This window comes from Berghia stephanieae, chromosome 2 (assembly GCF_034508935.2).
Source record: "Berghia stephanieae isolate SIO BIC M18660-M18661 chromosome 2, UCSD_Bste_1.3, whole genome shotgun sequence".
Taxonomy (NCBI): Eukaryota; Metazoa; Mollusca; class Gastropoda; order Nudibranchia; family Aeolidiidae; genus Berghia; species Berghia stephanieae.
Window position 1 is genome coordinate 93,111,877 of NC_088361.1, and position 23,763 is coordinate 93,135,639.

At 36.3% G+C, this 23,763-nt stretch overlaps 2 protein-coding genes across 3 annotated transcripts in view; one reads left to right on the forward strand and one right to left on the reverse strand.

Moving 5' to 3' along the window:
- Positions 1-497: 497 nt before the first annotated feature.
- Positions 498-12,104, reverse strand: LOC144965884 (U6 snRNA-associated Sm-like protein LSm6). 2 transcript variants are annotated; one of them, XM_078901709.1, is made up of 4 exons: positions 11,990-12,104; positions 2,747-2,874; positions 1,211-1,324; positions 498-676 (listed from the first exon to the last, which is right to left on the reverse strand). In XM_078901709.1, the coding sequence occupies exons 2-4, from the start codon at positions 2,835-2,837 to the stop codon at positions 645-647; spliced, it is 237 nt and encodes a 78-aa protein (XP_078757835.1). In that variant the 5' UTR covers positions 2,838-2,874; positions 11,990-12,104; the 3' UTR covers positions 498-644. The 2 variants fall into 2 exon arrangements, with proteins under 2 accessions (XP_078757835.1, XP_078757834.1); XM_078901708.1 differs by lacking the exon at positions 11,990-12,104 and adding an exon at positions 11,510-11,667.
- Positions 12,105-13,773: 1,669 nt separating this feature from the next.
- LOC144965885 (very-long-chain (3R)-3-hydroxyacyl-CoA dehydratase-like) overlaps positions 13,774-23,763 on the forward strand; it is a 31,214-nt gene continuing 21,224 nt past the window's right edge. Inside the window, exons 1-3 of the mRNA XM_078901710.1 lie at positions 13,774-13,978; positions 15,325-15,441; positions 22,105-22,275. Coding sequence (XP_078757836.1) covers positions 13,892-13,978; positions 15,325-15,441; positions 22,105-22,275 — 375 coding nt within the window. The 5' untranslated portion in view covers positions 13,774-13,891. The remainder of the gene's footprint in view (positions 13,979-15,324; positions 15,442-22,104; positions 22,276-23,763) is intronic.

Genomic DNA, 23,763 nt, shown 5'->3' on the forward strand with positions numbered 1-23,763 from the left:
ATAAATGTAGGGGCCGTTTTAAACAGCCAATATATGACATAATAATATGTAATAATAAATTACACTTGTACTTGTATAGCGCTGTTCGTCAAAACCTCCTTTCTTACAAATGAAAATCTATATTTTTTTGACCATCCCATTTTCTACCTTTTTACTGGTGCTGAAATGACCTAAAAGTGTCGCAAGCACAGTAAAACCCTTTAAAACATGCAAACAAACAATAAGTAAAAAGTTGTGGAATCCGCATAAAGTCAACTTCTGCTCAAAATCAACACGTCTTGTTGGTCCCAAATTTTCCTTTCTCTATCTGTGTTCCATTGATAATGTATAACTTTAGCTTTGCTTAATGTCAACCAATCTTTCTTGTTCGGTGGTGACGGCTTTATCTTGATTTAAGTGTATACAAAGTTAACTTTTCCTGACAAAATGAGAAATGCTATGATGTTGACAGTACTACAAACTTTGTGAACTTTAAAAAAATCAAAACTATCTTGGCATTTCCAAACTTGTATCGTTTATTATAATTATTACAAAAGATACCTGGTCACTGGTATAGTGATAACATCAATATGCAAATGAATGTAAAACAATGACAATAAAAATGAAAAATTAACAACAGTGAATTATTAAAGACTCCTCCCACTTCATCTCCGTTTTTGAGTACTGATGTACAACACTGAAAAATAAAAAGAAAGAAAAATGAATAATTAATAGCATATTTTAAAAATAAAAATGACATGCAATCATTTCACTATGCACATTAATCTAAATTTGAATTTTAAGCACACATATCAAATTGGATTTATACTTAAAACAATAATAAAGATAGTAGTAATAATAATAATAATAATAATAATAATAATAATAATAATAATAATAATAATAATAATAACAATGTTTCCCTTAGCAAAGGTCTCTGACAGTGTTTACAATACAGAAACTAATACACCCATTTTTCACATATCTAAAGGAATCTAATTTAATTAAATGTAGTTATTTTTAAAGACACTCATGGATGCTGAAATTCTGAGGTTAGGTAGTTAAGCCTTCTGGACTATGGGACCAAAATATGAAAAAGTATTCTCTCCTGCTTTTAGTCTTGATTTTTGGGGGTTTGTATTACTTCTAAAAAGGTTTTCAATGAGATCAAACAACATCAAATTATGGTTGCTTATCCATTTAAATCAATTAAATAATAATAAAAACACACCATTATTTCCCCGAATGAAGGCATCACCATATTTGTTTTTCAGCTGACCATTCACATACTCTTCCGTCTGTTCAAGGGCGATATTCATGTAACCATCTAGACACGAGAGTACTCCTGGAGATTACAAAAATGTTAATAAATGAATAACAGCAAATTTTGAATGATACTTAATGTATGCAATTGGGGATCCCTGTAACTGAGTTCATTGAGCACTAGTTTCACATGCAAAGGTGACCGGGATCAATTCCAGGTGAAGTCGAGAATTTTTTTCTAATCCTCCCCTACCTGTTCACCAAGTGGTGCTTGGATTGCAGGACCTGTTAGATAGGATGAAAAGTACTTTGTGATAGACTAGCATCCTATCCAAAGATGGTAAGCAATTGCTATTGTCCGTTTAACACTTAAAAAACCCAGGATACTCTAGCTAAGAGGACCTTATGGCTCTGAAGCACTACTTGATTGCATCTGATTAGTGAACTGTCCCTCCAGGAAAATGCGGCCGCATCGGCATCCGATGCGGCCGCATCCTGTGGCCTTCCGCATCCGACTCCGCATCCGTCAGCAAAAAGCTTAAAATAAAAAAAATAAAAAATTGCCTCTTTTTTTTTCTCTACAGAAAATGTTGGCCTTGTATTTTTTTCCTCGTAAATCATCTCTCTGTTATGTATTATTATATTTGTTATTTTCAATGTATAATGTAAGCATTTGAGTGTATTCCTCTTTGTTGGATTTTGTGCTTGTGTCCGGATGAAACTTATAGATGATCTCAAACTAAGTAAATTGGTGGTATGCTCTTGGAATCTACATCTGATCCCGATTTGTTCCTAGTTCCCCTATGTCTTACTTTTTCTTGGGTGCTTTATTAATTGTAATTCTAGAACTTTTTACTATCCCATTTTCTTCCTCTTTACTGGCGCTGATATGACCTTAATGTGTTGCAAGCGCAGTAAGACCCTAAAAAATACAAGCAATAGTCTGTTATATATTTCTGCTTTTTAGTCGTTTTTAATGAAGATGTAGCTTTTAAACCTATCAGTATTCATATTTATTGTGAAAATTAGATTTTTGGGGTTGCAAAAGCACACAAGAACATGCACAAATGTCGGATTTTTGGCATAATTTATGGCATAATGTCGAATTTATGGCATAATTTTCCTTTTTTTTTGGCATAATATTGGCATAATTTTGCCCCAAATATGGCATAATTCCGCGGGGACAGAGTGAAGCTTAGAATCGCCCATGCAATGGTATTGTTCACAACCAACGTCTGTTCCTGTAACTACCTTATAAGGATTTAGTTAAATAACTGTCACAATTTGGCTTGTTATCAGTGGAAAGGTTTTTACCACATCTAGTCTTTCTGTAGCTAATATGATGTATTAACGTTTTAACTGTTTTGTTTTTTTGTTGGTGGAAGAAAGGTTCTGAACCAAAAATGTTCCTTGTTTAGTATTTTGTTCCTTTTCTAAGCTGATTTATTTTTGTATATATATAACTTCAAACAAAAAGCATTGATAAACAGGTCAGCATGCTTACCTCTGTAATCGACACCTGAGTTCAGCTTGACCATGACAGGCCTGCCACGAATCTGGTTCAAGAACTCACTTGGCGTCTGCTTACGACTCATGGTGATGGTTCTTGTGGTGGAAGAGGAATCTGAGGATCTGGACATATGTAAAAGTCATAACTTAACATATTGGTAGATTGATAAATGTCTGGTTCAAATGTACAGCTATAACAAAATTGTAAGGGAGACATAAATAAAGGAAGGAGGGGGAATTGCATCTAGACGCCTGGATGTGTGTGAGAGGGAGAGGAATCTGTATATACAGACATTCCTTGTCTAGAGTCAAGGTTTCACAAGCACAAGCAATCGCTATTCTTTGTCTTAATTCTGAAAATTTTCTAACGTCATTCGTGGTGAATGCACCAAGATATTGAAACTTTTTTTATAGTTTCGCCCTTGCTGGTGAGGTGGAAAGATAGATCTTGGTTCTGTTTGTTAACGACCATGCATTTGGTTTTCTTGATGTTCAGCAAAAGTCCCTTTGCTTCGCTACCAGCCACTGATTTGTCAAGAATATCTGAAGGTTTTCTGGAGTGTAAGCCATAAGAACTGCACCTCAGGTTCATCAAATTCTCATCTCCAACACAGATTCCTGGTACTTCTTCATTTCACGGAAGATTATTTCAGCGTACATGTAGAAAAGGTCTGGCGAGAAAACACATCCTTGTCTCACACTTTTTTATATATTAAAAAACCCGAGATCTCATTGTCCAATCTTACACACGCTGTTTGGTCCACGAAGCTGAGGTATAGGCTTTTTTGTTTCTCAATAGACCTTTGTAATATTGCTTTTAATGTAAAGATGGCATTCACAGCACCTTTGTCTTTCATGAAGCTGAATTGTTCCCGACCAATCTCAGGTGAAATCTTATTCCTCATTATTTTCACTTGATGCGTAGGAGGATCTTTGTGATCTGGCTCATGATGCTGATCACGTGGTGTTGATCACAATCTATTGCACCCACTTTTTTCAGGAGTGTGATAAAGGCGCACAATATATCGAAAATCTCTACGCAGACGATGACAGGAACACGTTCCCCAACGACTTGCCAGAGAACAGTAGTGGTACAACAATCATGAGAGATGAAGTAGAGGCTGCTTGAAAAGACATGATGAAAGGAAAAGCTGTTGGGCAAAGTAACATTTCAACTGAGCTTTTTGGATGCAATGGGTGATGTCGGAATAGTAGCAACAGTGAGAGCCAAATTGTAACCCATCTGCCCATAGGGAAGTTGGCAGTAGGGACCTATAACTACAATTATTATTTTTAAATTGTCCACTATGCCATCATCATCATACTCATACTACATACCCCTATCACTACACTCATCAATAAATACAAAAGAAAAAGCAGTGGCTAATATTAATATCGGACTGACTATTTTCACCGTATGGTGAAAAAAGTTTACCAAGCTATTATCACCTTAATGTGAAAATAGTAAAGGAGGCTATTTTCACTGTATTTGTATCAACCAATCAGAAGCACTACCATCCACTGAGTTCCTACTACTACTACCGCGAGCGCTACTACTACTACCCACTGAGATTTTTAAATAAATATAATTTTACGCCCAACTGTCATGGGTTCCGTTAGCTCAATGGGCTGTACATTCACCCTTCATCACAGTCTGTGGTTCGACTCCCTGTCGTGACTGTTTTTCTCTCTCCAGATTTTAGGTATTTGCTATCGTCTTTATTTGGGCAATCATTTCTTTTTTTGTTTGCCTAAATATTTTTTTTCTTTTTGGTTAAATTTTAAAGACAAAACACGTTTTTTCTTTAGTTGGACTTTTTTTTATTTAATCACTGGGATGAAAGCTGGATTGTATTACTTTGCGGAAGTTTTCTTTTGTTTTCTTTCACAAAGCAGCTATGAATGTCAACAATGGTGACAACATTATGTCTATCTTCATAGCTTTAAAAAGCTTGGATAAAGCAGATTAAAAATTTGTGTCTTTTATAATTCCGTTTTTTGGGGGGTTTTTTAGGCAGTGTCTACGTACACGGAAACCGGGCACCTAGCCTCAGGATCTATGTACACCGTAGCTCCGGTAACTGGTTTGCCGCTACAATACAAGCAATGGATAGACCTCGCTCTGTGTGTGTGTGTGTGTGTGTGTGCGTGTGTTATTTTAAAAAATCAAACAATACAATTTAGGTAGCGTCAATTGCCAAGGACCTTGACAATTGTCAAATCGTCAATTGACAAGGACTGCGTCAGGTCATCAACTACGCATGTGTACTTTTAACAGCCATGGAGTAATGTTAGTGTCACGAAGTGATGCATTGCCACGGAGTGATGTTATTATTATTAATATTAATTGATACTCTCATTTTCTCTTCTTTTTCATTGTCTGTCTGTCATTTTCTCTTCTTTTTCATTGTCTGTCTCTGTCATTTTCTCTTCTCTCTCTCTCTGTCATATTTTCCTTTCTCTCTCTGTTTCTTTGTGTTATATTCTCTTTTCTCTTTGTGTGCCATTTTTTCCTCACTGCATGTTTCTCTGTCATTTTCTCCTCTCTCTCTCCCCATTTTTCCCCTTTTTGTCATGGACCTTGCTAGTTGATAAATCGTCTACTAGCTAGTTACGATTAAATGCCAAGGATTGATCTAGTTGCCCTATAATTTCCTTCAAAACAAAGGAAATCCTACTTTTTAAAAAATCTAGAACTTGGCATTGGCAGGGATTTGTCACTTCGTCCTGTTTTCTTTTTTCCATTGAATTCAAAAACAACAGTAATTTTTGTTTTGAAATGATTTTAAATCATCTTGAAATTCATAAAAAGTCTTATAAAAATTTAATACAAATGCCATCGAGTGTGTGGTCTCGGTCCTTTCCATAACTATTGACAAGGAATGAACGATTGGAAGAAAGTGACGGGATTCGAGATTCCAATCCGTGCCAATCAAAGCTTGACTTAAATCATTGCATACAGCTGAAGAGTTCCAATTTGACTCCTTGGCTGTTGACTCACTCTTTGGCAATTCACACTTCCTACAATTTAACCCATTAACTCTTTAAGATTCAACCCGACAACGGCATAATATTCATGGGCGGGGTAGTCAAGACTGGCCTCAGTAAGTAAAATCCAATCGTTGTGAAGGAAATGACAGGCCCTGTCACTGCCGCAGGGTGTTTTCAGCTTTGATTTTTATAAATTTGCCGACAGAAAAGAAAATATGTTTCAGAAATTGCGATTTGGATCCTATTTTATTTGTGGGTGAAAATCATTGACATTGCACTTTGTTTGGTAAAAATCGGTAAAAAATTACGCCTTTGTGATGAAAAATGACTTTGAAGACAATTATTGTAAACTTTAAAAAATATTCTGTGAATAATTATTTGTAGGTCGATTTTGTCATTCGAGTTATCAATTTTATTGTAATAAAGAGATAGGAACTTCAGAGTTCTTTTTTCTGATGCGAAATTATTACTTTGTAATTTTAGCACCAAGAAAAATAGTCGGTAAATAAATTTGTTACACCTCTTTGATAGACCGCCACCGTCCATTCGTGTAAAATTGTGAATCAAGCGTCTCAAAGTCTTCGACCAATCACAGGCTATCTATCCAGCTGGCCGAAACAAAGACGCTTCGGACGCTTCTCCCCGCCGATGTATTACGCTATTGTTATGCAAGGAATATAACACCTTATTGAGTAGGCCTAAAAGCTAAAATCTAAAAGTAAAAATATAATTCTGAGGAATTTGAAAGTCACATTGCTGAAATCAGCTTGAAAAAAGAAGTACATTGGTCTTTGTTTCATAAAAATCGGTTGAAAACCAACTGTTTTACGAATAAATTTGATTTTAAAAATTGCTTTTGTTTATTTTAGCTTTTTTTAGCAATTTTTTTATTTATCGGCCGATTTTCTTGATTTTTATATCATTCTTTATATCTCCAGAGACGAGATCAGTGATATACGAGGGCTCTTTCATAATTACCCGAAAAATGCCTGTAAAATCCGCGTTTTTTATGCTATCAACAAAATTCTTGCACATGCTCATACCTTGACTCGTCCTTCATTTCTATACGTAACAGCCAAGTCTGTCGACACACTTCTGCCAACGCCGCACCATGGAATAGATACCCTCTCGGAAGAAATTTCCGTCAAGGTTTTGTAGCCATTTCCGCACATGGTCAACAAGCTCTTCATCGACATCAAAGCGCTTTCCTGCCAGCTCACGTTTCAGTGGCCCAAAGAGGTGATAATCAGATGGTGCGAGGTCTGGACTGTGTGGTGGGTGTGGAAAAATCTCCCATCCATATTTCTCTAGCCAACCTTGCGTCACTCGTGCTGTGTGGGGTGTAGCGTTGTCGTGTTGCAAAATGACCCCGTTGGTCAACTGCACTGGGCGCTTTCTGCGAATGGCTTCCCTAAGCTTGTCAAGAGTTTGGCAGTACCTTGCAGCATTGATTGTTTCTCCAGGTTGTAAGGTTTCGAACAGAATAACACCACGACTGTCCAAGAAAACAGTTCCCATTATTTTCTTTGCTGACCGCATGACTTTGAATTTCTTCGCGACAGGTGAGGATGGATGTTTCCATGTCATCAAATATTGCTTTGTTTCTGGGGTGCAATGGTGCAACCAAGTCTCATCACCGGTGACCATGCTGTCAAGAAAAGTCACATCATACCCTAGAAAGTCTCCGCCGGCGTTGGCAGTATGCCCGTGAACCCTGCGTGAGCTCTTGCTTCTTCTCAAAAGTTCCCTGCAGATGTCCAATCTTTGTTCTTTATGATTGTCTGTCAATTGCTTAGGAACCCATCTTGCGCTGACTTTTCTGTAGCCAAGTTCATCAAATACAATTCTATGGGCAGAAGTTTCCAAAATTTCAAGACTGCTTGCGATTTCATGAAGTTTCCACCTCCTGTCTTGACGAATAAGCTCATCAACTCCCTTCACATTGTCTTCTGACGTCGCAGTTATCGAACGCCCTCTCCCTTCCCTGTCTATCAAGTCGGAATGGCTGGCTTCAAACAAATTACTTGTGTACGGCTTATAACATGCTCACAATATACACTCTGAAGTTCTTTATGAATTTCGGTAGGATTCAGACTTTTGGCGTTCAAAAAACGTATGACAGCTCTGATTTCCTCCTTTGACCAAGTTTCAAGGTGGGCCGCCATCTTTAAAATCGTCTAGAAATTCATTGTGCAAAATGATGCACTTCATAATTTCTGGGAATATCCGTAAGGAAATAAGGAATATCATGTCGTTTACAGAATTTAAAAAATCTCCACGGGTTGCTGAGCAATGGGCATTTTTCGGTTATTTCTGAAAGAGCCCTCGTACTTTGTTTGTTTCAAATGTAACTAGAACATAATTTGGTTTTGTTACCTATCAACCATGCCTGGATAATATATTCATCAACGTGGCGATTGTGACGCAACTATTCCATGGCCGTCTTCCACTGCCTCAACGATGATTCAATTCATTGTTGACGGCTGTTGACACGTGAGCTGCCAGAACGACCAATCGTTGAAGGGTCAAGATGCTCAGTAGCCAATCGTTCTTCGGTCAAAAAACTTAAGAACTCACGAGAACAAAAGTTTGAAATTTGGTGATGCACGGACCTATGAAATCGTTTCTGGGCGGAGTATAGCCATGAGTGACCATAGAAAACGAAAAGGCGACTGCAGATATCAAAGAGAAGGCTTATATCATCAAAGGATGTCTACATGATTGACATGGCCATATAGGGAACTCATTATCTACTCCCCCAAAAAGAATCTGAACACGAGAGGGTTAAAGGCGAGATTCAAGGTTACCGTGTATAAATGTTACCGTGTACGTAGATCCTGAGGCTAGGTGCCCGGTTAGTAACGAAAATAATGATACCAAAATATCTGCGATATTCCTCTTTATAACGAAGTTATGCATCTTTAAATGAACCTCCCTAAAAAATTTTGTTTTAGTAAAAGCGAACGACAATTTATGGGCGAGTTGGGTCACAATTTGACTCCCACTGTTGCTGCTCACAAAACTGCCTAAAGTTACCGTGTACGTAGACACTCACTTTTATTTATTTCACTCGTTATATTAAAACCTGGTATTGATGCTCGTTAAAACTTGTAATTAGAACTCATAAAATAAAATTCGTATTTAAAGACACTCATTGATTATCTGAAACATAGCTTGTTAAAATAGCCAACCAAGATATCATTATCACTTCCAAGATATCACTATCACCGTACTAGGAACAGTTCCGAAAATAGCCTACCACACAATTGTCACCGTAAGGTGAAAATACTTAGATACTTAGAGATAATTTCCAGCGCAGATTCTCAATGATCCTCTTCGCTGGACTCAGGTGTCATCTTTTTTTCTTACGATTGCAGATTACTGTGAAGACAGAATGTGATGCTAGCCTTCTAATCATAGAAGATTTCTTGGTTTTTCCAATAGCTATCCAGTCTGTTCTTGAATGAGTTAAGTGAATCAGCACTGACAACTTTCTCTGGTAACAGTTCTTTGCACTCAGAAAGGAAAGGGTCCTCACCCACTCGGGTTTTTTTTCTTTCATTTTCCGCATCAATTTCAACATCCTCCTGCATGCCCCCCCCCCTCCCGCCCACTCTCTCCTCTTCCTCTCTTCTTTCCCGTTACTCTCTCTTTCTCTCTCTACTTCCTGTTCCATCATTCTCTTTTTAATTTCATAATCACTCTCTTCATTTTGTCTCCTCCTATTCACTATAGCTCTATCGGTCTGTCCATTAACTCTTTTCTGTTAGTCTTCCTCCTCCCCCCCCCCCCCCCCCCCCCCCCGTCTCTCATTCCTTCTCCCTTACCACTCGTCCTCTCTCTATCTGCCTCCTCCATTTTCCAACAATCCCTTTAATTCCATAGTCAATCTTTTCATTTTATCTCGTCCTCCGGTCCTGGTAACCATCTATATCTATCTGTCTATCCACTAGCTCTTTATTTTATTCATCCCCACATTCCATCCTCTCATCTCCAGTCACCACTCGTTCAGCGAATCATTCGAGGCAAGCGGAACGATCACGCTCACGCCCACAACACCACAATCTCCTCGACTCTGACGATCTCAATACAATTATCGGCCGAATCTAACAAGTTAAATTATTCATTTTACAAAATATCTCATAAAATTAAGTTTATAATGAAGCAAGATTTTGAATTTCTTGCAAAATGAACTCTAACAACAATCGTGCAGCGTAAGCGGCCATTTTGCATAACTTATGACCATGTGATCCCGAGGACCAATGAGAGAGAAGGATTCAAGGGGTTTTTCATTGGTAACTATGCAATGTCTACTTCTGTTTACACATAATTGTAATTTGACTACACTCTTTCGGGGTTATAATTTGACCACAAGATGGGGTCAATGGGCTAAAAATAGCATTGCGAAGGCAGGAATGGAGTTCTCCTTTGAGAAAAAGTTATAGGTTACCAGATTGGCGTCCTTTTGCTAAGCTTATAGAGCCGTCAACGGAGGTCAAAATGATCCCTCTTTCAATGGGTGAAAACAGGGTATACTGTCTTTAAAAATTAAATTTATATACTTTAAGACCGTTTTTAATGGAAAAAGGTACGATTTTATGATAGAAAAATACGTTAAAAAGTCAAAAATTGAAAAAAACGCATTTTGACTATTTTAGTCACTTATCAAATATAATAATAATAATGGCCGTTTTCTCAGTTCAGCTAAGATGACATCAGATGTACCTTCCGCACTGAACCGTCGCGCGACATCACTCATATAGACGTCTAGATAGTGGGTGTGGTCAAAGGCCCAAGGATCTTTTCTTTTTTTTTTTTTTATCTGGCTGACTGACAGTGTCACTGACAAAATGAAGTGAAAGTTAAGTTCTAAATTCTAAGTACCCTACTAATACTAATACTAGAGTCTAAGTCAGTCTAAGTCTAAGCTCCCGTGCAGTTTCTCTCTCACTCTCTCCTTCAACTAGGTACTTTGGTAAACGTCCATTTGGCCCTCCAGCAGGGAGCCGATAAATGGGCTAGTGGCTGTGACCCGATTTTTTGGACTTTTGAGTGATGGGTCTCAGAAAAAGTTCCATCGATTTTTTGTTTATGGATGGATTTTAATGATTGATGTCTTATTTTCTTCAGGTGAAATTACTCTATCGTTTGGTGTAGTTTATATAAAAATCAATGACAATTTAGTATAACTTTTGATTATGGATAAAATAGGGTATAATTTAGCATTGGATAATTAAAAGATTAGAACTTGGTAAATCAAAATTTCATGCTGGCTCGTTTATTTAACATCTTAACTTTTATATAAAATCAAATTCAGGGCAAAGTTGTATACCGCATCCATGAAATTCGTTCCAGCAAAATCCTTACTCAAATCTTAGCTGCCATTTTAGACCACTTTTGAAATCCAAATGGTGGTTACTACCGGAAATTGAAATGCAACACTTTTCAGGTCACAAAGTCCGTCAGTAAATAACAAAGGCAAATAGAAGACCATTTTTCAGCATTTAAACCAACATAACTTTTCTTCTTCTTATCTGATTTTCACAATTTTGGTATCATTAGAATCGTGTTGAAAAGCACTTTAAAATTATATAGGTTTCATTGAGCTCAATCCAATTTGAATTTTTTACCAAAGTACCTACTTCAACTTCAACTTTCATCTCAAACAGATTCACATTGTTCTTAAGCCTTAATATACTTGAAGAAAGGTCCGACTGATACTTTCAATATAAAATTATGTTAGAATGTGTGAATCCATGATGTTTACCTTGTTTTCTAAGTCTAGAATGTTATTTTCTATCCCTTCTTGTCAATATCCAGTCCAGTAAGGTACAAACAAAATGCACGACAAGTTTACGAACATATTTATTTAATTTGTATTTTGTAGTTACCTCCCTTATTCATTTCGAACGTGATTCGGCAGGAAAAAAAAGGGAACTGTGTTTTCCATCCACAGTGGACTGAATGCACACTCGCTTTCGAATCGGAAGGTCCTGGGTTCGAGCCTCGCTCGGCGCATAGTTCAGTCCTTGGAAAAGGCTCTTTACTCACGTTCTCTCAGCGGACTCAGGATAAAATCCGTACATGGGGGTTAACAGCCTTGTCTTTGTCCGAAAAATGGTAATATCGCCTAACAGCCTCTTATGGGTTTCACACTACTATGTTATGACGATCGACCCAATCAACAAAGTCCGGTCCGCATTCGTGCACCGTCGCAAACCAGCCTGGTAGCATCGTCACAACACACCATTCGACTAGATGCTCTGCCGTCTCAGGTTCTTGCCCACAGCGGGTACATGTTGGACAGGTGGAAAGTCCCCACTGATGAAGCGCACTTGCCGTGAGGCAGTTCCTCGACCGAAGCCGATTCGCAGCCACCCAGTCAGGGTTGCCAGTTTGGCATTTTAAATGCCAGATTCCAAAAATCTGGCATTTTTGAAAACCGTTTGGCATTAGAAAAATCATTTGGCATTTGGCATTTTCATTTGGCATTTTCTTTTCTTGTATATTATACTTCAAATGACACCTTTTCTTAATTAAGTTTCATAAGAAACACGAAACAGTAAGTTTTCTTAATTGTCAATAATTATTTAACTGTTTACGTATTTACCTTTCATGTTAATGTATTTCTTTTTCATTCTTAAAATCCAACCGTGGTGTAGTGGTTTACCACTCCACTTAGTAGTCAGTAGGTAAAAAATTACCCCAACAGGAAATTTAGTATAATAAAAAAAAAAAAAAAAAAAAAAAAAAAAAAAAGAAAAGAAAACACGCAAGCCACCAGGATATGATAGTAAATTGTCTATCAAATGTGAGTAGTTTTCTTAGTGGGGGTGGGAGTCAACAGACTTTGGCATTTTTTTTAGTGTTTTGGCATTTTTTGAGTCTTCCCCTGGCATTTTTTTGAAAAATAATCTGGCAACCCTGCACCCAGTGTCTCCTCTTACTGGTACCTGGCAACTTCTCACCAAGCTTAGAGGAGTGTACGTCCCCTAAGGACTGCTATACTGAATAGTAGTCCTTGGTCCCGTCCTATATGTTAAATGTTGCTGTTGACCAGGGACCCCTTGTAAAGCGCTTTGGGTACATTTAGTGGATATTGCATTATATAAAAGCTCAATTTAAAGAGATTATTTAAGGACTAAACTGTTTGACCGAGAGCGAAAGGCGAGGTGGCCGGCTGTTTAAGCACAGTGTAACTGTATCCGGAGTGGGATGAGTTAGGGATTCGAGCTCCTTTCTGGGCATTATAGTTTCTTTTTTTTTAAAATATATTTTTTAATTAAAAAAAAAATTGTATTTCTTTTAGAAAAAAAAATCATAATTTTCAACTTCCACACGTTGACACTATTCCTGGTGACTCGAGAAATTTGATCGACTTTTAAACATTTTTTAGGCTACCCCTAATATGTCAGTGCTTTTCTTTTGTCTTTGATTTACTTTTGTTCTCTTGATTGATGTTTGTTTTCAAATAAGTGTATCTAGATATGTGTCATCATAATGAACAATTTGCAACCTTGATAATGGTAAAAATCTTAAATGTTTCACCATTATTTGAAAGGTATTTTATGCAGCAGGCTATGTCTTTTTAAAATTGTTTTTATTTTTAAATAAAAGTTATCATCGTCCTCATCCATAGTTTAGGTGGAGGGTTAGATAAACGGAAATTAAAGAAAGAAAAAATTGGTAATGTTTCATACATACAATAAGTTAACAAAGAACTATCAGATTAAATTTATATAACACACACACACACACAGAGAGAGAGAGAGAGAGAGAGAGAGAGAGAGAGAGAGAGAGAGAGAGAGAGAGAGAGAGAGAGAGAGAGGGGGGGGTCCGACTCAGAAGCTTGACAAATTTTCCCTCTCCTCCAACCCTCTGCTTTCTTCCTTCCACCGTTTCTTTTTCCTTCTCGATTCCTCCATACATGTCCCTAAATAATAAACTGCTGTTAAGGAAAGAATAAATAATCAAAAACGTTGTCATACTAGACGAGAACTTCGATACACTCTTTGTGACACAACCTCAAACACTCTTGTGACCTTGAACTTGGTATCCCGATCAAGTGTTTTGGTTCCCTTCACTGTCACAGAAACCGGGAGTTCAGTACTTTGCATCCAACGAACGGATCGTTGTATGTCTTCACAAAATGGCATCAAATAATTTGAGCCCGTTTGTATATTGGGGACAAACTAGCAAAATAATCACACTCAAGGTGGATTTGCGAAATGTAGAGGTGTGTTTCAAAGAAAAAGAAATTGAGTGTCATAGATATGGATTGGTGGAGTGGATGATTTTCCAGTACCAGTCTCCAGAACTTTCTGATTCTGTAATAATTCCTACCTATCTCTATCTTATTATATCTGTCGTAATCTGTACGGCTGCAATTGATGAGCAAAATCCGCACTTATTTTTATATTCAGCCTTAAATTTCCAAATTTTCACAATGCAGTCAGTTTTCAGAACAGAGACCTTTACAATTTGTTACGGTTTACCACATTCCTCAATGACAATGTGAATGTGACATTGTTTTCTGTTCTTGATCTTGGACTTGGAGTTAGAGCTAAGAAGACATTCTCACCACATCACGCCAAGTAAAACTATTAAATTGGGTTGAATACAGGGCAGGGTACATCTTGTCAACCCCACCTCATTCCAGAAGTAATAAGATAAGGAAAAGTGGACTTTTATATGTTCTCTATTTGTAGGCACGATTAGCATGGAATTGTGCCCTCCTGTTTGTTTCGTCTTATTTATGTTGAATGCGTTGCGAAAGTATGATGTTCACAATCTTTGCAAGTGGTAGAGGATTATAGTTTAGTTAAGTCTTCTGCTGTGATGTGTGCTTTAAGATATAACGTACTTTTGCATTGAAATCCCCCATTAATGTAAGGGTAATGTCATTATTGTCTTAAATCATCAATCTCTTTCTGCAAAAGTATTGAAAAATTGTTCTCTTTCATCATGTTTGCTTAAAGCATATATAAATATATACTGTTATTAATTTTACCGTGAATTAAATAATTTCTTGTTCCACTCATTTACTCTATACACCACTAATGTTGAAATGTTGGTGTCCGAATGGAGGTTCATTCAATTGAAAACTTGACTTGATAACCACAAGGTAGGCTTTGTCATGACTCCCTGGTCTCATTACCAATGTATAGACCCTCTATATTTGACCCAAAGCATATTGTGACAAACATCTCCACACTATAGAGACTGGCATAATATTGGTGCGCTTTCCAAGAACTCAGGGTCATCCAATCAGAGGTTGTGATCAGAATCAACCGGATCTTTAACAACTCTATAACTTGCATCGAAACTTTAATGTACTTTAATACAGGGTGATTCAATAAAATCTGAACACTTCATTGGTACTACAATGTGGTTAAATTGAAGTGTGGACATTTTTGGTTTGACGTATTAATTGTGCTTCATGACAAATAACAGCGAAATATGTACATGCTCATATAATTCACATTTTATTGAATCACTGTGTTTTACATTTTAAATTGTTTATGGATTATTTGCTAAACATCTAATGATTAATATCAAGTTATTATGAATTTTACTTTCCAGAACTTAGAAGTTACTTTAACTGAAGAAAGTTTGAGCTTTTCTGCAGATGGCCTAGGGGTGAAAGGTCTCCACAAGTACGACTTTGAAATTGAATTTTATCTCACAGTCAATCCAGAAGTAAGCCAATTCTATTATCTTCATTGATGAAACTCATTAAAAAAATATTTAAAAAAAACACGATTCAGACAGCCGACCCATGTATTTAGTGTAGTGTTAGTTTGTTTCATGACCACAGCCGTTTACTGCTTTCACTTTAGTTCGACAGGTAAATTTTGCCGGACGCTAGTTCATAACAGATGGCGAGTCACGGCCTGTGCCGAAAGGGAGACTGAGCAATTTTTCAAATTTTGATGATTTTTTTCTCAAATTCAAAGTAGCGTAGTAAAGATACTATGAGATGTGCAATAAGAGATTTTAGAGTCATAACTAGTGATTTACATACTTTTATTTGATATAATTTTAGTAGATCATTTGGGATTAGATTTTAGAGGAAATAACCATAAAAATGGGTCAGAAATTTTAATTACTTCAAACGATATAATCAAAAATTACATAGTTATCTGAGTTTATACAAATAAATGAGAAATACTGCAATAATCATCAATATTCACAGAGAAGAAATATATAATCAAAGTCGTTTTGTAATGAAGCATTGTTGAGATATCCGCTCACCTGTACAGCAATATCCTATTTTGACAGCAATAAAAAAATGTGTGATCACCGCATTGTAGGGGTTTGTTGATCAAATGATCAAAACGAACTGGTTTTAGTAATGGCAATTGACAATTCTTAGGAAAAGATATGTTATATGCATTCGTTTGACGTTTGTATAGATCTAAACTATATAATAATAGTAATAATAATAATAATAATAATAATAATAATGATGATGACGATAATAATTGCAATAATAATAAGGATAATAATATTAATAATAATAATAATAATAATAATAATAATAATAATAATAATAATAATAATAATAATAATAATGATGATGATGATGATGATGATAATGATCATTTTCATGAAAATGATATAGTGGCTATCACCTAAACGCCTGCTAATTTTGGTAAAACGCAATAATTTCTCTTTAAAATACCATTCTAAATGCCCGTTTTAAAAAAATTGGAATCGCCTATATGTCCACTCTGACAGAAAGGAAATTTAAAACAGAAAGAAAGAAAGAATAAAGAATTTTACTGAATCATTTGCGGCCAAAGAATTGACTCATCACCTGTTTCCGAGAGTTTTATTTAACTTCCCAATGCCCCAAATTACTATCAATTCATTCAATATAATTTACTCCTCCCCACTCCACGCTCTCCGGCAATTTCCTTCCATGTCCCTCAACTGCTTTCTTTCCATGGAGCGTCCAATCAGCTTTTTACAATTGCCCATTTCCAATTGGCTGCTGAATAAGGACAATTCTAATTTCAATTGTCCACCAGTCGGTCATCAGCAAAGTCAAGAAAGCTCCTCCTACTCAAATCACACATACCCACGAATATGATAGGCCTTGTAGACCAGTGACTGGTCTTTGATGTAACACAACCATCCACCAGCTTTGATCACATCGCTTTTGATGATTTCACTCAATATCTCTCTTCTTCTCTCAACCCCGTTGACCGTACCACGAGTCAACATAAAAGAATATCGCGATGAGGTGCGAATCGTGAAGATGGAATGATGTAGCTGTGTTAAAGCTATAGGTTCAAAGTTTAATTGTCAGAGAGAACTGATGAGAGATTAAACTGAGGTGGTAAAATGAAAATTGTTTCGTGGTAAAACGTTTCATAAATTAGTTTTATGTACACCAACACACACTCTCTCTCTCTCTCTCTCTCTCTCTCTCTCTCTCTCTCTCTCTCTCTCTCTCTCTCTCTCTCTCTCTCTCTCCAGTGCTGCGACAAAAAGAAAGACGCCGACCAGATAGCTAATACTATTTAAAATAGAAATTTGTTGAAAATGGTCTGCTTATTGAACAACTGAAGCATCGTGGATAACAGAAATGATCATTGTGAATCAGTTGAAACATGTGACATCGATGTAATACTAATACTAGTAATAATCATATAATATCAGTGTATTTATCTTACTCTTGATCACCACTGCATTATTATTAATAATAATAATAATAATAATAATAATAATAATAATAATAATAATAATAATAATAATAATAATAATAATAGTAAAAAATAAATAATATCCATTTTTTGACAATAAAAAATCGTCATAAATGCATTGAAAAGGACGGGAGGGGTCGGGGGGGAGGATTAATGATCAGATAATCAAAATGAACTGTTATTTTAAAATAAATTGACAATCATAGGTAAAGATAAGTTTGTATAGATCTTAACACATTTTTATACTTTTTATTAACATACGTAAAACCTCACTATTATTGTAAGGAACAGCTGATTGTTACATGCCACAGAAACAGCATCTAATTAACCAACGATCTGTTTTCTTTTTTTCCACTGGTGGAACTTCACTTGCTATTTCTGGAGCAGTTTGCATGAAATGTTTTTTAACCACATATCTCATTTGAGCCCTTTCACAGCTTATTCGACAGAGTCCATTTGCATTGAGACAATGCTTGTTTTCAGTATGACCATTCATCTGAGTAAAGAAAAAAAATTATTAGTTATTATTGATATTTATGATGATGATGATGATGATGATGATGATGATGGTGATGATGATGATGATGATGATGATGATAAAGATGATGATGATGATGATGATACTACTATTGATAATAATTGTAATAATAAGAGTTATAATAATATTATTGATTGTTAGTAATAATACGATAGTGATCGCCTAGATGCCTGCTAATAATAATAACGCAATAATTTTCCTTTAAAATATAGTTCTAAATGCCCGTTATTCAAAATGGAATCCGCCTATATACCCACTCTGAAATATTTTTAGCAAAAATAAGATAAAGAAAGAAGTTTACTCTGTCCCGCAGTTTTTCGCGCCTCAAATTTCACCCTTGACCGCAAAAAGCTGCAAATTTTTATTTGGCCGCAAAAAGCCGCAATTTTCGCCGTTTTTAAGCTAAATTGACGATTTTTTGTTTTTAAAAAAAAACAAACAAAAGCTATAAAAAATTGTGAAAAGACGGCGACTTTCAATGCTAGCATCCAAAATTGGCACTTAGTTTTCATAATATGATTATGATTTTTCATGATTTTTTCCAGTTTTTTTCATTCAAAAACCCATTAGGCCTATATTGAAATATAAAGCAATACTAATAATGCTCAAAATTGGATAGTAAGTAGAGAATACAAATTTAATGTGCCCCCATTGGAAAATGGATTTTGTTTCTCTTTCTTTGTGAATAGTTATTTTTTTCCTCTCCTTAATTAGTTTTTCAAACTTTGAATTTTCTATGCGATTGTTCACTTTGATTTCCCAAATTTTAAGAAGCTAAATAGTTAATAAAATATTTTGATTACTTCTTTCTTTTTTTTACTTACTTACCAAAATGCCCTATTTGTGTCAATTTTTGACCGTACATGTTGTTTTAATTGTTTGATTTTTGTAAAACTAGCGGCAAATTTTTGGCAAATTTTGTTATTTTGATGGCAAATTTGACCATTTTTTATGGCAAAATTTGGCAAATTTTGGCGTTTGAAATGGCAAAAAACCGCGGGGACAGTTTACTGTAGCATTTGCGGCCAAAAAAATTGATTTATCAACGGTCTGCGAGAGTCTTATTTGACACCTAGACAATGCCCCAAATTACTTTCAATTCATTTCAAATTTACTCCACCTCTCCAGCAATTTCATCCCATGACCTCCAAACTGCTTTCTATCCATGGAGCGCCAATCAGATGTTACAACTACCTATTTCCAATTGGCTGCTGAAAAAGGACAATTATAATTTCAATCGTCCACCAGTCGGTCATCGGCAAAGTCTAATAAGCCCCTCCCACTAAAATCACATATCCCCTTGAATGTTCGGCCTTGTAGCGCAGTCCACCGGGCTTTTGATGTTACACAATCATTCCAACAGGCGATGTAGAAGAATATCGAGGGAAGGTGCGAATCGTGAAGACGGAATGGCAAATCGGTGTGAAAGTTATAGGTTCAAAGTTCAATTTTCACAGAGAAATCATGAGAACTTGACTGAACAAGCAATAAAAATCATTCCGTGCTAAAAATGTGCGTACATGAGTTTTACACTCACACACACACACACACACACACACTCCCTCCCCCCCCCCCCCTCTCTCTCTCTCTCTCTCTCTGAGTATGTGTGTGTACTACTACTACTGCTACTAATACTACTACTACTACTACTACTACTACTACGATTACTACTATTACTGTGCTATCATCAACAACATCATCATCATCATCACCATAAAACAACAACAACAATAACGTTATCATCACAATTGGACTCGTGTTCTTATGTCTCAGGAGTTTGTCTGAATACGGGACTATTTTGTTAGCCAACAAAAGAATTAGACAAGATGTGTTTTCACATTCATTGTGCAGAAACCTGTCATTACAAATCGTTGAAATAAATGCTATATTAAAAGTAGATTACTACTCTTATATTTACTACCATGTGTTAGGGTAACAAACCTCAGATAAGATCAATTTGAATTTTTTAAACAATTAAAAATATTTTTCAGGTTAATTTTAAATAGAAAAATATACATTTTTTCAAGAAAGAATAAAGTGTACTCACCATTTCTTGATATCAATGAAAATAATTGTGTCTTGAAGATGAAAATGTGGCCGTTATATCCATATAAAATAGAAAAATATAGAAGAAGTGTATAGTCAGCAATTGCAGTGTAAAAATGAACGATTTTACGTAATCTGTCCTATAGCCTGACTGAAATCCAAGCGGTGCATTCTACCCGCAGGGATAAATATAGGCCAGTTCTCACGTTCTGGACATCTGTTATGACGTAACCACACGGTGGTCTCCCCATCATCGACGGTGGGTCGTTCCCATTGGGGGTGAGGTGATAGTAAACTAAAGTGAAAGATATCTAGTGTAATAAACGGCTGTGTGACGGATTTGTGAATTTTGCAGTGATGGGCCCTTAGGGTCCCTTGCAAAAATATGACCTGAAGACCTCTATATATATACAAGGGTACCCTGAAAAGTCTTGATGTGGCTCTTGTATTTTCAAAACTATAATAGATAGGAAATTGACAAAGGTATCAAAACAAAGCTTACTTTAAATCCTTTCGGTTTTTCATTTTGAATTTCTGCATAGTCACTGTTCCTATCCACCCAGAGCGGATGCACCAGTTATTGCATCGTGTCGAGGAGGAATTAACACACTATCGAGTCACCTCCTCCTGCACCTTGCCATCACTGCCAACATTTTCCCCTTGAGTTTTCTCTTTAGTCTTAAGAAAAGGAAAATGTCACTGGGAGCTAAATCAGAATTGTAAGGGGGATTGTTCTGCAACGTCAAGGAAACTTTTTCTTTCAATGTGATGCGTTTGTGTGAGCATTCTCGATATCCAACGGGTACATATCTTTCTGTACCCCTGGATTTCTCGAACGATATATCCAACTCTTCCCTATAAAATTCCAAGCTTTTGTGAAATGTCTAATTGTTTTATCAGGCGATGAGCTCCATTAAGTCAATTAATTTTTTGTTGATTTGGAGCCGTTGATGCATTTTGTGGATGGGCACAGCGAGCCTACTCATTAATGTTGGTGGAGACAGCTTTAGTTCGAGTAAAGAACTTAATCTACCTTTGAACTGTTTTAATACCAACTTACGAGTCACCATAAACACGTTTCATCCGTTTATGAATGTTTACGGGTGTTTACTCTCTCTGCAGTAAGGAACTCAGTCACTGCACGCTGTTTATTGCATAATTTTTGTGTGTGATTTCTTCGACCAAACATGTTTGAGTGTAGCGTTTCTTTCAAATAAGATAATTGAAATAAAGAAAAATCAGCTAAGCAAAATTTGGTTATCTAATAGAATAAAAAACTACACAGATTTTGGTGTATGGTTTATACTAGTGAGTTCAATAATTAGGATATTCAAATAGCGTCAAGACTTTTCATTCCAGCCTAGTATATCTATCTATCAATCTATATATATATAGATTAATAGATATATATATATATATATGTATATACGAGGCTGGAATGAAAAGTATAGATTTGTATTTTATTTAAAGTATAGATATGTATTTTATATATATATTTTTTGATTTATTTTCTTTTCTTTTTTTTCTTTTTTTTTTTTTTTTTTAATTTATTTTTTTCTTTTTTTAATTTTTTTTTTTTTTTTTAATAATGTTTTTTTTTTTTTCTTCAAATATTCTTGTTCTTATTTTGTTGCTGATGTTATTTTTGTTGTTGTTGCTGCTGCAGCTGTTGTTATTTTATTTTCTTAAGAATGCCCTCGTCGAAATGATTATTGTTGTTTGAAGTTGTATAAAAATATAAATATTTAAATTAATTAAGATTGTTTATTCATCCCAAGAGAGAATTATTTTCTTTTAGGTCTATTTCAAGAGTGGACTGGAATAACCCAGCCATCAGAAGCAGTGCAGTACTGAAAAAAAAAAAGTAAGCTAGGACAAGGTGACTTGCTAAAAACCAAACAGTGGGACAGGGTTTGAACTCAGTACCTTTTTGAGAAGAAGCAAAGATGATACTGCTGCCGCTGGGTCACACTGCCCCCTGATGGCTCTTGTTTTTCCATAATTTTTTTCTGAAAACTGATCTTGTATTTTTATTTATTTATTTATTTATTTTTTCATGAAACTCAGAGAAGCCAATATAGAAAGACAGACCTGGCCGTAGAGTTCCAGATTGTGAAATCAGCACCAGAAACTTGGCTAAGACTTACAGCTCAAAAAGTCAAACTTCCATGGTTAAAAATTGACTTTGACAAGTTCATGGTCGAAGATTCTGAGGCCAGTGATACAGAGAATGATCAGGTAAGATGTATTTTTACTCAGTTTTAAAGTATGAAACAATTAATAAAGTGCTTATCAGAGGGTCTCAAGTAGTGCCGCGCCGAGGACCGGTCCCAAGAACCAGTCCCACAGTACCTTAGCTGAAACCGGAGGACTGGTTTTAAGGTGAAGAACCATTGGCAGTCCTCACGTTGGCGGTACTTTTAACGGTCCCAGCGATTCTAGTTTCTTTACTGCCTTTTCTCGGTTCTTTTGCCTAGGTCGTTCGCCTCTCTTCCACCAATCACCACCCATCCCACTTAATTAATCGCACCAACCCCCTCTTGTACATACGCCCTCTTGTGTGTGGGGTGGGGGAAGAGGGGCAGCGAGATGCCTTGGACGATTACTCGGGGTAAATTTCCAAATTTACTACACACTAATGATCGCAATGACAATGATCTATTATGACATCACCCCTCTTCTCTAATGGGTAATCTTTGAAATGAATGTGACAATATAAGATGTGTGTTTGTGTGTGTGATTCGAACCTAGCAGGTCCAATTTTTTTCTTCTGTCTATCTGTTGTCACCACTCCTTTCTATCGCATTGTTGTCATTTGATGATACAATAATATTTTTATTTCGTTTGGTTTTTTAACAAATCAAATGATATGAGTTTCACATACTATAGCTTTCTTCAAAAATAACAATTATAAAGTCTGTATTTTTAAAACCCCCCATTAGATTATTTGGGGGGCCAGATTGCTCAGTTGATAGAGCACTCTCTTTACACACAAAGGGCCAGAGATCGATCCCGGGTGCAGTCGAGCTTTTTTTTTTCTGATCTCCCTATCTTCTCAGCAGTGAATGGGTAGCTGGGTTTGTTAGATCTGGCGAAAAGTACTTTGAGATAGACTGGCGTCCTATCCAAAGTTAGAAATATTTTTAAAAATTAAAAATTTTTTTTTTTTAATTGAGCTTTTATATAGCGCAATATCCACTAAATGTGCTCAAAGCGCTTTACAATGGGTCCCTGACTAATAGCAACACGTAACATGTAGAACGAGACATGACGCCTGTTAGGCGATGTTACAATTTTTTCCAACAGAGACAACACTGTTGACGACCAGGTACTCATTTTACACCTGAGTACGGTGATAGGATGTGAGTAAAGAGTCTTTCAAGGACTCAACTAGGCGCCGAGCACATCACTCTCCCTCTTAACGAAGCTGTCTCCACTCTCACTTTCACTGAGAACCTACTGTAGACCACGGTTTTCATCGTGTAACGGTCCCAACGGTCCCTCAAGAATGAACGGTCCCAACAGTCCCTCAAGAATGTTAAATGTCGAAAAGGACCGATTCTAGGAACCGGAACTGGAACCAGTCCTTGCAGTTCTCATTTCCCAGGAACCGTAGAACCATGGTCCTTAAGCTTGACTAGGACCGCCCCGCACTAGTCTCCAGCCAACTCCACAATGCCGATGAGCGGCTATTGCAATTTTTTTTTTCTTTCAATAGAGACAACA